Source organism: Aptenodytes forsteri, unplaced genomic scaffold (assembly GCF_000699145.1).
Source record: "Aptenodytes forsteri isolate BGI_AS27 unplaced genomic scaffold, ASM69914v1 Scaffold9, whole genome shotgun sequence".
Lineage (NCBI taxonomy): Eukaryota > Metazoa > Chordata > Aves > Sphenisciformes > Spheniscidae > Aptenodytes > Aptenodytes forsteri.
In genome coordinates this window covers 1,565,435-1,577,453 of record NW_008796217.1, presented here as the reverse complement: position 1 = coordinate 1,577,453, position 12,019 = coordinate 1,565,435, and the positions used below count along the sequence as shown (strand labels likewise).

The following is a 12,019-nucleotide window of genomic DNA, read 5'->3' as shown; positions in this document are numbered from 1 at the left end:
TCCAGGAACCTCCTAGACTGCTTCCTCTCTGCCGTGTTGTATTTCCAGCAGACATCCGGGAGGTTGAAGTCCCCCACGAGAACAAGGGCTAGCGATTGTGGGACTTCTGCCAGCCACTTATAGAACGCTTCATCCGCCCCTTCATCCTGGTTGGGTGGTCTATAACAGACTCCCAACAGGATATCTGCCTCGTTGGCCTTCCCCCTCATCCTTACCCATAAACACTCAACCGTATCATCATCACAATCGTTGAGCTCTAGACAATTGAAACACTCCCTAACATACAGGGCCACCCCACCGCCTCTCCTTCCTCGCCTGTCGCTTCTGAAGAGTCTATAGCCATCCATTGCAGCACTCCAATTGTGAGAGTCACCCCACCATGTTTCTGTGATGACCTCATTCCTTATAAGCAAGAAAGTGTGTGTATTAGAGCGGACCCCAGTATAAAATTCTTTTGCAGACAGATTCAAACTCTTGTAGTTATGACGTAAATGCATGTTTCAAAAGATGGAAAGGAACAGTTGAGAACTAAGAACAAACCTTGCAGAACGAATCTGCAACCTTCATCCTTTCCATTGATTTGCTTGCTTTTTCATTTGTACATACTGAGCACTTTTCCCACTTCTAAGTAATGCAACTGTCCCTAACTCAAGCGAATAAATATTTTACGTTGGACGGTTGCTGCATAGATACAGCATGTGAAATTAAGTTTCTTAAAGAAACATTAATCCAATTACTTTTTCCTCATTCAGGCCTTATATTATGAAAACTTTACAATATGTACGATAGTGTATTAGACAGAATATTTAAATAAGAATATGAAATGAAAAATATGTACAAAATAAGCAGAAAACATTAGCATTAGCATTTGCCTTTATTTTAATTGTACAACCTAAAGGTGGTATTAACACATGATTATGCATTTAATTTTCTAGTTTGATTAAAAACAATTGCATGTGCTTGTTCATAGTTTAAGTGGTTCCAGTTGGCTCTTGAAGTCTTTCACTTCAGTGAAGCAAATGTAATGTGGTAGACTTGAGTTCCAATCTTCATTGCTCATTTCACTTTGACCGATGAGTTTTCTGCAAGCCCGGGTTAACAAGGCTCATAGATATTAGTTTACAGAGTAGGGCTACATGATTTTAAAAATTATCCTTTTAGAATTGATAGCTTGTTGATACTACACGGTGTTACCATTATTGAAACAGTCTCTAGAATTGTAAGGCTTAATTTAGTAGCCTTCCTTCAAAATATTTGAGAAATGAATTAGTGAATGCTGTTCAGAAAGGATTTTAGATCTCCTTCAGCTCTATTAAAACTGAAGCAGATTCCAGCTTCCAAGTCTTTTTTTTCAGTTGCTCATAACTTTTCTTTTTAGTGATCCCAGCAGCCAAGGGGGGATGCGGAGAAGATATGATCTTGCCAAATTTCTTTTGGCTGTTTTAAATGTAATTTTGTTCAAAACATGTTTGGAATTGTATTACAAATTAAAAAAAAAAAAAAAAAAAAAAAAAAAAAAAAAAAAAAAAAAAAAAAAAAAAAAAAAAAAAAAAAAAAAAAAAAAAAAAAAAAAAAAAAAAAAAAAAAAAAAAAAAAAAAAAAAAAAAAAAAAAAAAAAAAAAAAAAAAAAAAAAAAAAAAAAAAAAAAAAAAAAAAAAAAAAAAAAAAAAAAAAAAAAAAAAAAAAAAAAAAAAAAAAAAAAAAAAAAAAAAAAAAAAAAAAAAAAAAAAAAAAAAAAAAAAAAAAAAAAAAAAAAAAAAAAAAAAAAAAAAAAAAAAAAAAAAAAAAAAAAAAAAAAAAAAAAAAAAAAAAAAAAAAAAAAAAAAAAAAAAAAAAAAAAAAAAAAAAAAAAAAAAAAAAAAAAAAAAAAAAAAAAAAAAAAAAAAAAAAAAAAAAAAAAAAAAAAAAAAAAAAAAAAAAAAAAAAAAGACAAAGCATAGTATCCGCACTAATACAATTTAAGTAGTGTTGAAATTACTTTCTTACTGTGTAGCAATCACTCCCAGCAGTTGGTGAAAAAAATAACCTGAAGAGTTTCTTTCCTCTCTGTTCTTTCTATTCAGAGTTACACTGGTTGAAACCTTTTGCTAACTCAGCTGACATACCGGCATTTTCAAAGACGTTGTGGGAATGTCATCCACTTGCAGAACAATGTGAATAGCTTCAGAGTCTGACCTGTTGTGTGCGCAGGGGAATGTGTCACTCTTGAAGCATCGCTACCTTAGGGAGGCAGCTTGGCAGTAGTTATAATGGCCAATGATGCTACAAAATTTACAATGGCAAACGAAGAATATTATTCATGATAGAAACAGGAGGGTTATTTAGATAGGCATAATATACGGTAGTTACTGAAGTATAAATGACTGTGAAAGAAAGGGCCAGATTTTTCTCAAGCTGTGTCTGCTATATACCATACGTTGTATTTAAAGGAGACAGAACTGTGGTAAACAATCGTAGGCAGCTCACTGCAGAAGGCGAGGATGTATCGGAGGTAGGGAGCCAGTGAAATGACCAGACAGTCTTTCTGACTTGGAGAATGGGGGATGTGGCAGGAAGGAAGGAAGCTGCCCCACACCGCTGGAGTTACTTGCTGCTATTTTGCTCACTTGGGAATATTGGCAGTTGGCAGAAGCTGAAAGCAGCCCTAACCCCTGCAACCTAACACTACTTTAGTCGTCTTTGTCCTTACCTGGACTACCTTCACTTTTCAAAGTAGTTAATAATCAAGGTCCAGAAGTAAACACGTGTTTTTTTAGAAAACCATCCTAGCTGAAAGGTGATGCATTCACAAACACAACGCTTCTGGTCTCAGCGTGGATTGTAAGTTCACTCCTGTCTCAGAGGAACAGGACCATAATTTCCTGGCTTGCCAAGTCTGTTCCCCAACTATTCCCAGCGACTGTATCATATAATTCTGTTCTGAAACTGAACAAGTTTTATCTAAAACAAGGTTTAAAAAAAGTCACCCTCACAACACAGCTTAAAAGGCTGAAAACTATCTAACTGTAGCTTGCATATATTTAGGGCAGTTTGCAAAACCAGAGTTTGTTAGTGTTTAGTACAACCCACTCTGTGACCCTCCTTAGCGAAGGAAATCTGGTGAGATCTTGCCCTGGAGTCACAATAGTAGTTTCCCTCTTTCTGGTTTCATTTGATCTCCCAGGGAGAAGTAATAGTCTCCCATGTGACAGTGGGAGAGGGAGATGTTCACCTTAAGGACGTGCATTGAAAATAAATCTGAAACACATTTCCTTGCACATAACCCAGCTCTTTACATTGAAATTACCCTTTGGATTTTAGAGTGGTTGCAGAAAGTCTGTGAGCAAGTCTTGGGCTACTAAGACCATCAAATGCCGTATCCTGTTCTTGGGATTCGTTTCAGTAGAAGGTGCAGGAAATATAGATTTAATTCTTTTATTCAACTCAGTAGATGGTTTGGGACAATTAATTTCCAATTGTTTCCCAGTAGAGCAGATTTACTTGTATATTAATGAGGCACAGGTGTTAGGCCCCTGGTGCCTGCATGCCTGGGAGGCATATTTAGGTTGTTTATCTAGTCAGCCATAGGTACTGCAAGGTACTCAAGCTTGCCTTTAACAGTTTATACAGTGAGGCTTTTTAATTTTTTGATGTTTTTTTAAATTTGCTAGCACCTGTTAAAATTTTAAAACTGATCATGTAGAAAGAAGTAGGAGTGATTTCAATAGTAAATAGCTCTAAATGTTAAAGAAAGTCATCTTCTATTATGCTTAACTGCCCAGCTTGACATTAAGAAGAAAAGAAGGTTCATTTAAGCAAATATGTCATGTGAGGAGCTAATACAGTCAACAGTATACTTTTCTGTTGCATATTTTTGGAATAGGTACTTCTTTGTCTACAGCTGAAACAGGAATGTGCTTATATTAATATTCATTTTTCTTGTTTATTCACTGAACTGCAGTACCAACATTTTAGAGGAAATGGAATAGCCTCCATAGACATTATGAATTTCAGTAGCTGGCATAATTATAGCGATCTACATATTCATTAAATCCAAAGAAGAACTGTGTCCAAAAAGACAGCCATGCGTTTAGAAATGGTACACAACTAAATATATACATTAAAAAAAGTTCCTTTCCTCTGCTTATCCAAAATTGTGTAGTGTCATATAGTCCTTACATCAGCTAAGACTTTTTGTTGTTGTTGTTTAAATGTTCATTCCTTTTGCTTTTGCATGCAGTAAAGAATGGGAAGAACTATTTGTAAACAACAATTACTTGGCAACTATACGGCTGAAGGGGATTAATGGGCAGCTGAGAAGCAGCAGGTTCCGTAGTGTTTGCTGGAAGGTAAGAAGAGAAAATATTTATTTACAGTTTGTGGTTGCAACATATCAACACATTACCTGATGCGCTGGAAGATTATTGATGCAAAGAATCATGAATTTTCCAAGAGACTTCATCCCAATGTTTTCCTACTCATTTTTATAATTCATAGGACATTTGCTAATCATATTGAGTTGCCTTAAAGCTGAATTGCAGGTGATAGCAAAAGATTCCTGGGAAAGAATCTCTTTGTGCTGGGTGATGTGTTTAGAATTGAGTGCCACACAGCCATCTCTCTTCTCAGTCTCTGTGCAGTGAAGCTGCGCACTGGAAATAAAAAGGAAGTTTGTCTCACCATTTATGTTTTGTGGAACTTGGGACTTCTTTAAAATCAGTCCGATGCTTCTGCTAGCAGCTTTTCCCAGTGAATTGAGAAAATGAGGACCAATCCATCTTGTAATGACTGGATAGAGAGGGAAGCCAGGTCTTCCAATCGTAAAAAACAACAGGTCCTCAGAGGTCTCTTACTGTATTTTTTAAAAGTTGCAGGGGAAGGAAGAAGAAAGCAAGCAAAGAAATAGTGAGATGCTGTATGAAGTCCAAAAGAATTTTGTTGCACCGGCATCAGGTCTTCTGTTCTGCACTAACTTTGATAGTAGAGAACATTTTCCCTAGTAGAGATGCTGTATGTTAACACTGATAATTGAAATTACCTCACTTGGAATTTCTCAAGCTTTACCTTGGCACAAAGACCTATAAAAAGAAAATGAAAATACTCTTTGTATATGAATGAAAGAAATTTGAAAATTGAAGTTTGAAATTTGAAATGTATGTAGCATTGAACAAATTTAAAGTTCATGAAAATACTTTCTTCAGGAGGCCAGATGAATATATGCCACAAGCATTGTTTTACCAGTCTGCTTCTTCTTGAGCCTCTAAATTAGGAGGCTGTAACTCAAAACCCTGAACTAACAAAAGCATCAAGTCCCTCACTGTCCACTATTTAAATAAAGGAGTGGTTTTATTTTAGAAATAAATCTGGGTTTATTTGCATGTCCCGATACGGGTTAGGGCTCTGTTTAAGACTGCCTATTTTAAAAATATTAGCAATTTTTTTGTCAGGTTCTGAAATATTTAAGTATTTTTAATAATTTGGGAATGTTTTTTGTTTGTCAGTATTTACTGTTTCATAACACTTTATAATGTGTAAATAAAAATATTTAAAAAGCAAGAAAATACTCTGGTTTTTTCCTTATTTTATATGCAATTAAATAGTATTTTCCAATAGAGGTTTCTTTCTAACCCTTTTTAAACAGAAATGTGAAAGAACTGAGATGTAGGCATTCTCAAGGACTTTTTGCAAAATGGACTCTTTTAACTGTCTTGCAGAATTCTAGAACATGTTACTTTTCTATAGACTAAGATTTTCCCTTTCCACATTCCTTAGGTAGAGTCTATCTCTGGGTGCTTAGTTTCTGCTCTGCATTCATGTTTGGTTTTTAGTGTGTTGCATTAGCTCATCAGTGTTTTGTAAATAGCTTCTAGTTTTATATATTTATTTTCATGTCTTCTTTGCATTTTGTTTCTGCCTTCAAAGTCTCAATCAACTTCACTGAAGCTGTGACAGTTTACAGAGCTTGAGTTTGTGGCCTCAGGTTTTTTTAATGCTTTATTTCCTACCGTAGAACTGTTATTGTTTCTAGCTTCTTATTTATTGACTGGAAAGTACTAAAGCCAGGAGTATTTTACAGGTCTTCGCTTTCTTCTCCTTCTGTGTAGAGTACTTGCTCCTCCTTTCTGAGATGGTGTATGCCGTCTGGTAGGATTTATATGAAAAGCTATGTTAAATTGATTAAACTTAATGGATTTATTTTGTTTTGTTGATAGTTATTTCTGGAGGTTCTACCCCAAGACAGAAGTCAGTGGATTAAAACCACTTCAGACTTAAGAACTTCTTACAATAAGATCAAAGAAATTGTAAGTTGGTACAAAATAGGTTTTCTACTCTCATGCGTTGACATAGGTATTAATACTTACAATATAACAGAAGAGGATTTGATTTTTTTTCTGTTTTTACCCAGCACATTACAAACCCTCGGAAAGCAGGACAGCAAGATCTGATAATCAACAACCCTCTCTCTCAGGACGAGGGGGTAAGTTGACCCTTGGTTCTATCAACATATGTGCTAGTAAAATTCTCATCATCATCATACAGACATCAGTGAGTTCTTGCTGAAGAAGGAAAAATGGCAGGTGCTAAAATCTCCCTCCTAAATTTCCGAACTGATTTGTGTTAACAGTGGTTCACAGACTCTGCTGAACAACCAGAAATGTTCATTTCCAGGTTAATATTCTGATTTTTCAGGGCTTATCACAGGGAAGGCTGTGATGAACAAAAAATCAGTGCTGGACTATAAGTCCAGTTTCACAGCATATCCTTTCTTTGACTGAAACGCTTTTTTATTGCTGTGTGTTTTCATTTTATAAGCAAAATTGCTCTAATTGAAGGAGTGTTTAAATAGTCAATATGAAGGGAATGCTGTTAACAGCAAGTACTGAAGAACCCTCCTCTGGAAGACTGTTCAGCCTTGGAAGTTTTTCTCCAGCAAAAATAGAATTGTTGTATGTCTGAGTTGTACACGTGCTGAGTTACTGTCTAAAGCACCAGGCTGCAAGATACACATTTCTTCCAAGTTTTTTAGTTCTTTTTCTTTATACAGTTAAAAGAAACAAAAGTTTCTTTTCTAATCAGAAAGCAGCCAGCTGCAAAATGACAGGTCCAGGTTTTAAAGAAATACTGAAAATGTGGTAAAAGTATTTGGCCTGACTGTCGTTAAGTGCAGAGCATCCAGCTCTCACTGAAATTAGTGGGACCTCCTAGTAGCTTGGTATTTTCGAAGTCATGCACTTTGATGAGGGTTTACGTGTAGATTTGGGAGCTTAATTTTAGGCATTTTTTTTTTTTACGCTGCATTTTATTATACCTGAAAAACTCTTAGGGATTTTATAGCACATATCTTTAAGCTTCTCCGTTAATTATGTTACCATTTCTGAAAATTCTTTTTTATCATGTTTTCAAAATAACTTAATACCATGAAAATAATTTGTTTGGCTGCATTTGAGAGATTTACACCTGGAAAGACCGTCACAGATATCTTTGGTGGTACTGCTTGTGTTGCCATTTTGTTTAGAAAAATGGAAGCCCATATTTTTTTTTTATTTAGTGTGGTACTCTGCTTCATATTTAACGTAGAAGGAGAGATGGGTTCGCTTGTGGAAACGTGGAAGTATTGATCATAGGCACATTGGTGGCTCTGCAGCCAGCATGACTGTGTATGCCATCAAACAATTCTTGCATCCAGCTGGACAGAAAGTTGTGTCAAATGTAAAAGATTTAAAGTGTTTCTGCTGCAGTTTGTGATTTTACACAGTGGCACAACCTTCTTTCTGCCTATGATGTCTTTAGGAGATAGTACACAAAGGTTAACATGTCAGAGTATGTGGCAGGGGATTAATCTATAAAACAAAGCCATGGGCCAAACCAGGCGTGGGAATGCAGACCGAAGGGCCTCTGAGCCTCTGCAGTGACTTAATGTTTTACCCTTTCGGTGTCCTGGGTTTTGCTTCCTTTTCGCAATGAGGATTCTGTTTCCTTCATCCTTTGCTCTGACGGACTGGGGTGGGAGCAGGGGCAGGGGAGTTTCAATGTGTGATCGAGCTGCATGAAAAGAGCTGCGAGTTAAAAAGATACTAGTTTTACTTAAGACATTGTCAAGGATATAAATACTTTTAAAGTTTGGGGGTTTTTCCGTAGTTTGTAACACAAATGTAGAAGCTGATTAACATTTGCTTTTTTGTTATTTTACCTTCCTTCTGCTAGATAACATTAATTTACTTTCTCTTTTCTTTCTGTGGAGCGTAAGCCACCATGGCAATAAATTGTTTACAGGGTAGCAAGAAATTCTGGAAGCATTGTAGCCACTCTCTTTGTATGATATTTCATTCACTGGTGCTGCTGCTATCTGAAAACTAACCTGCATGAAAAGACTGCTATAGATTTTGTTCCTGCTGTATTTTGATCAATATGGCCAAGCTACCATCCCTTTACAATAAAAATAGGCTTTACAATACTTTTTCTGGAGCATACAAACAACATTTGCTGACTTCTTTCAGGTAAACAAGGCATGGAAACCAAAGAAAAAGAATGGAAATGGTCATAAGCACAGATATAGAAGAAGCTAAACCTAGTTCAAACTCTTTTATTTAATATTTTTTTTATGTTGACAGTGAGCTTTAAATACCCCAGTTTTCCCTATCAGAAATTTTTTAGAATGGCCAGTCTTGATCTGTACTATGTGTATGTACCATTACAATGATGTCATTTTCATAACAGGTATTTGATCATCATACATTCCTTATTCGATTTTGCCTCCACTAAGATGAACTAGCTTACTTCCAAACAACTTCTTAGTGTGGAAATTATAGCAGCTTCCAGTTAGAGTCCATACATTCACAGGAGAAATGTAGCACAGTACGGTGATATAGACCTTTTTCCCTGAGTGAATTACTGATTTTTTTTTCAGTTGAGCTGCTGGTTCCGGTAAGTTTGAATTTACTCTGCCTTCCTAAATATTCTTTATAGATCCCTTACAAGTAACTCTCAGACCTGCAGCCATCCAGTGAGTGAATGGAGTGAGCCTAGAACAAGGATCCAGGAACTTGAATGTTTTAATCTCTGATCTAAACTGACTGTCTCAGATACGTTAGGCTGGTCACCAACATTCTTTTTCACCCATAAAATATTGATATGCCTATCTACCAGGAATGTTGAGGATTAATTAGTTAATATTTGTACAGTACTTTGCTGGTGTAGTACATAAGCCTTAAGTATTAGTAGACATCTCTGTTTCATGCAGTTATTTTTCCTTATTTCAGAGTCTTTGGAATAAATTTTTCCAGGATAAAGAGCTTCGAGCAATGATTGAACAAGATGTGACAAGAACGTATGTAGATCTCTAAAGAAATTTCTATATATACAAATAGATTCTGCTTTTTTTTATGTGGTATACATTATATATTGTTTTCTTGACTTCGGTTAGTGTAAATGTCAGGATTGTTGAACATGAATGTGTAGAAACATACATTAAATGTATAAAAATACAGCTTTCTTGGAGTAAAATATGAGAAAATAGAGTTAAACATTAAACCCTGGAGATTTATTGGTGTCATTGGAGAAAAGCTCTTCTAAATTAAGATATTAGGAAATGTATTACTATGTGAAATTTAAAGTAGAGTTTTCCATGTGAAGCAAAGAGAAGGTAAGAGAAACTGGAAGGTCTTTTAACTAAATTATGATCATAATAGAAGATTGAACAGATGACTTTCTTTAATTCTTAACACTTATTCAATCAATCGTAAAAAAATCAGTTTGTAATTAGTAAGGGAAATGTCACTCATCTAGAGAAGTTAAGCATTTCTATTTTTATTTGTCAGTTTTCTAGTGTTATTTGTCACATATGCCTTTTAAAATTTGTCCTAATATTACTGTGATTATGTTTTCATCTTCTTGGCCCTTAGGTCATTCCTGTTTAGGAATTTGCTTGAGTTAGAACACTCAGTTCCTGAAAACATTTCTTTTCAGAGTGGAAGCATTGACTGATGTGTAAATCTAATTAAATTCAATTACTGGTTTGCTACCATGTGAAATTTTACTGTATTGCAAATATTTTTCCTTATAACTTGAAAAAAGTGGTGATAGTCATAGATTTTACAAATCCCAAGCTCACACATTTTCATTTACAGAAACAAAGTCATGCACAAGAAATCATTGCTCTCTGGTTTTGGAATATTTTATATGTCTGTCCCTAGACCCATTCTTGAATGCATTTTGCCATGAGATGTATAATTAAAATCTGAGTATGCTTTCATGTGCATTCTCACAGATGGTATTTTTTGTTTGTTAAAGGAAACAGTTCAGGATGTTCTAAGATTAAAATATATACATATCTAAACTATAATTGGAGAATGAAAAGTTGTATGGAGGTTATGTTGGATGTAAGACTTATTTAAAAAAACATATATATATATATACACAAAGTCCAGGCTCTCACTCTGGCAAATAGCAGAGTGAGTAATAGTCACTAATATCAGTAATAGTGACTAAAGAAATTTCCATTTATGTATTTATACAAAATAATGTCTACCTGAAACAATAGCAGCATACATTATCTGTCATCAATATCAACATAAGTCAAACAATGAAGGAGCAAAATTTATCGAAGTAACATGAATTTATTTGATAAACTACTTGCATTTATATACACTTGTTTGCCTAATCATAAAACATAGTGTGCATTTTGTGTATACATATGTATCTGTTTGTAAACTATGGTTAGTGTAAGAAGCAGTAAGTTCCACATTCCTTGGCTTTGGAATGTAAGTACCCTCTCTTTAATGTTGTCCTTTTCATTTCCATTCTTGAAATAAATTCCTGGAGTTGGAATTTAAAGATTTGTCATTAACTTACAATGCTTTTTATTAAAGGTTAAAATAATTATTATATTCAGTTACCATGATCATTACCTTCTAGCTTCTGTTTCTTACTTAACAAATATTTTTATATTCTTTGTCATCGAGTTCAGTACTCCATCACCCAACAGCATCAAGTAAATAATGCTGTAGAGTGATGCTAATTGCACACAAAGTAGCAAACCAGAGTCCCATCTATCAAAGCAGTAAAAAATTTACTCTATGTTTTTGTTAGAATTCTCTGAAGTGTAGTAATAATAGATGGGAAAAGTTGGTAGAAATACGCTTTTAAAATCGGTATTGGTTTAAATTGTTTTAAGTTTCAGAATTCTGTTACCTAAAGGGAACTGTGATAAAGTTTGTTCGTGTGTGTGTGTGTTCATATGCATTTTGTGAATCCTTATCTCACCTAATAATTAGATTTGTAAAACATAGATGCTCACAACTGGGCTAATCATCTTTTAGAGTCTATGTACCTGAAGAATTCTAGGACACAAATCGTCTCTTCCTAAAGTAAATGTCTAGTATAGGTCTGATGAATCACACTGTAGAGAAGTATGTTTTTCTTCAGCAATTATAAAAGGCTTCTAGCTCACCCGTACCTAACTAAACTGTAGTCACCTAAAGTCAGGTGAGAGTAATCCAAGCCATAATGTCAAAATATAATTTTTTGCCTGTTGCACAATAGGAACTTCCAATATTTACAAGGGAAGTAGGGAAGGATTTTGTTTAGTCCTAACTCATTAGTGATCAACATTTCTGATTAATCACGTGACTTATTTTTTACGGTAGTTGAGAGGTTCAGAATGGATTTTCCTTCAGCTGTCTAGAAACATGTACTTTTGAGCTGGAATCACACACCATCTCTTTCTATCTCGAGTGAGAAGCTTCTAAAACTGAGGGTGGGAAGGAGGGTAAGGGAGGTTTACTATAATGCAAGTAAAAGCCTTATTTTAGATGTAGGTAGCAGTACCAACCAAGATATGTCTATAATACTGCATTCTATTATTCTACTAAGAAAGGAAGGTGTGTATGAACTAGCACCACAGTAACTCATAACAGACCTAAGAATGGAATGATTAACTACTGTCATTCAAAAGATGTACCAAGGAACAATGCTGATTTATTTTGTGATGATTAAGAAGGTATAGAATAGAATAGAATCATTAAGGTTGGAAGAGACCTCT

The 12,019-nt window shown here is 34.7% G+C and overlaps 1 protein-coding gene across 3 annotated transcripts in view; it reads left to right on the top strand.

Annotated features, from left to right (window-relative positions):
• Nucleotides 1–12,019, top strand: part of TBC1D5 (TBC1 domain family member 5) — a 310,363-nt gene that overhangs the window by 152,016 nt on the left and 146,328 nt on the right. For all 3 annotated transcript variants that reach the window (XM_009288595.2, XM_009288593.2, XM_009288594.2), the window contains 4 exons: nucleotides 4,220–4,328; nucleotides 6,192–6,281; nucleotides 6,386–6,457; nucleotides 9,240–9,307. In XM_009288595.2, coding sequence (XP_009286870.1) covers nucleotides 4,220–4,328; nucleotides 6,192–6,281; nucleotides 6,386–6,457; nucleotides 9,240–9,307 — 339 coding nt within the window. The remainder of the gene's footprint in view (nucleotides 1–4,219; nucleotides 4,329–6,191; nucleotides 6,282–6,385; nucleotides 6,458–9,239; nucleotides 9,308–12,019) is intronic.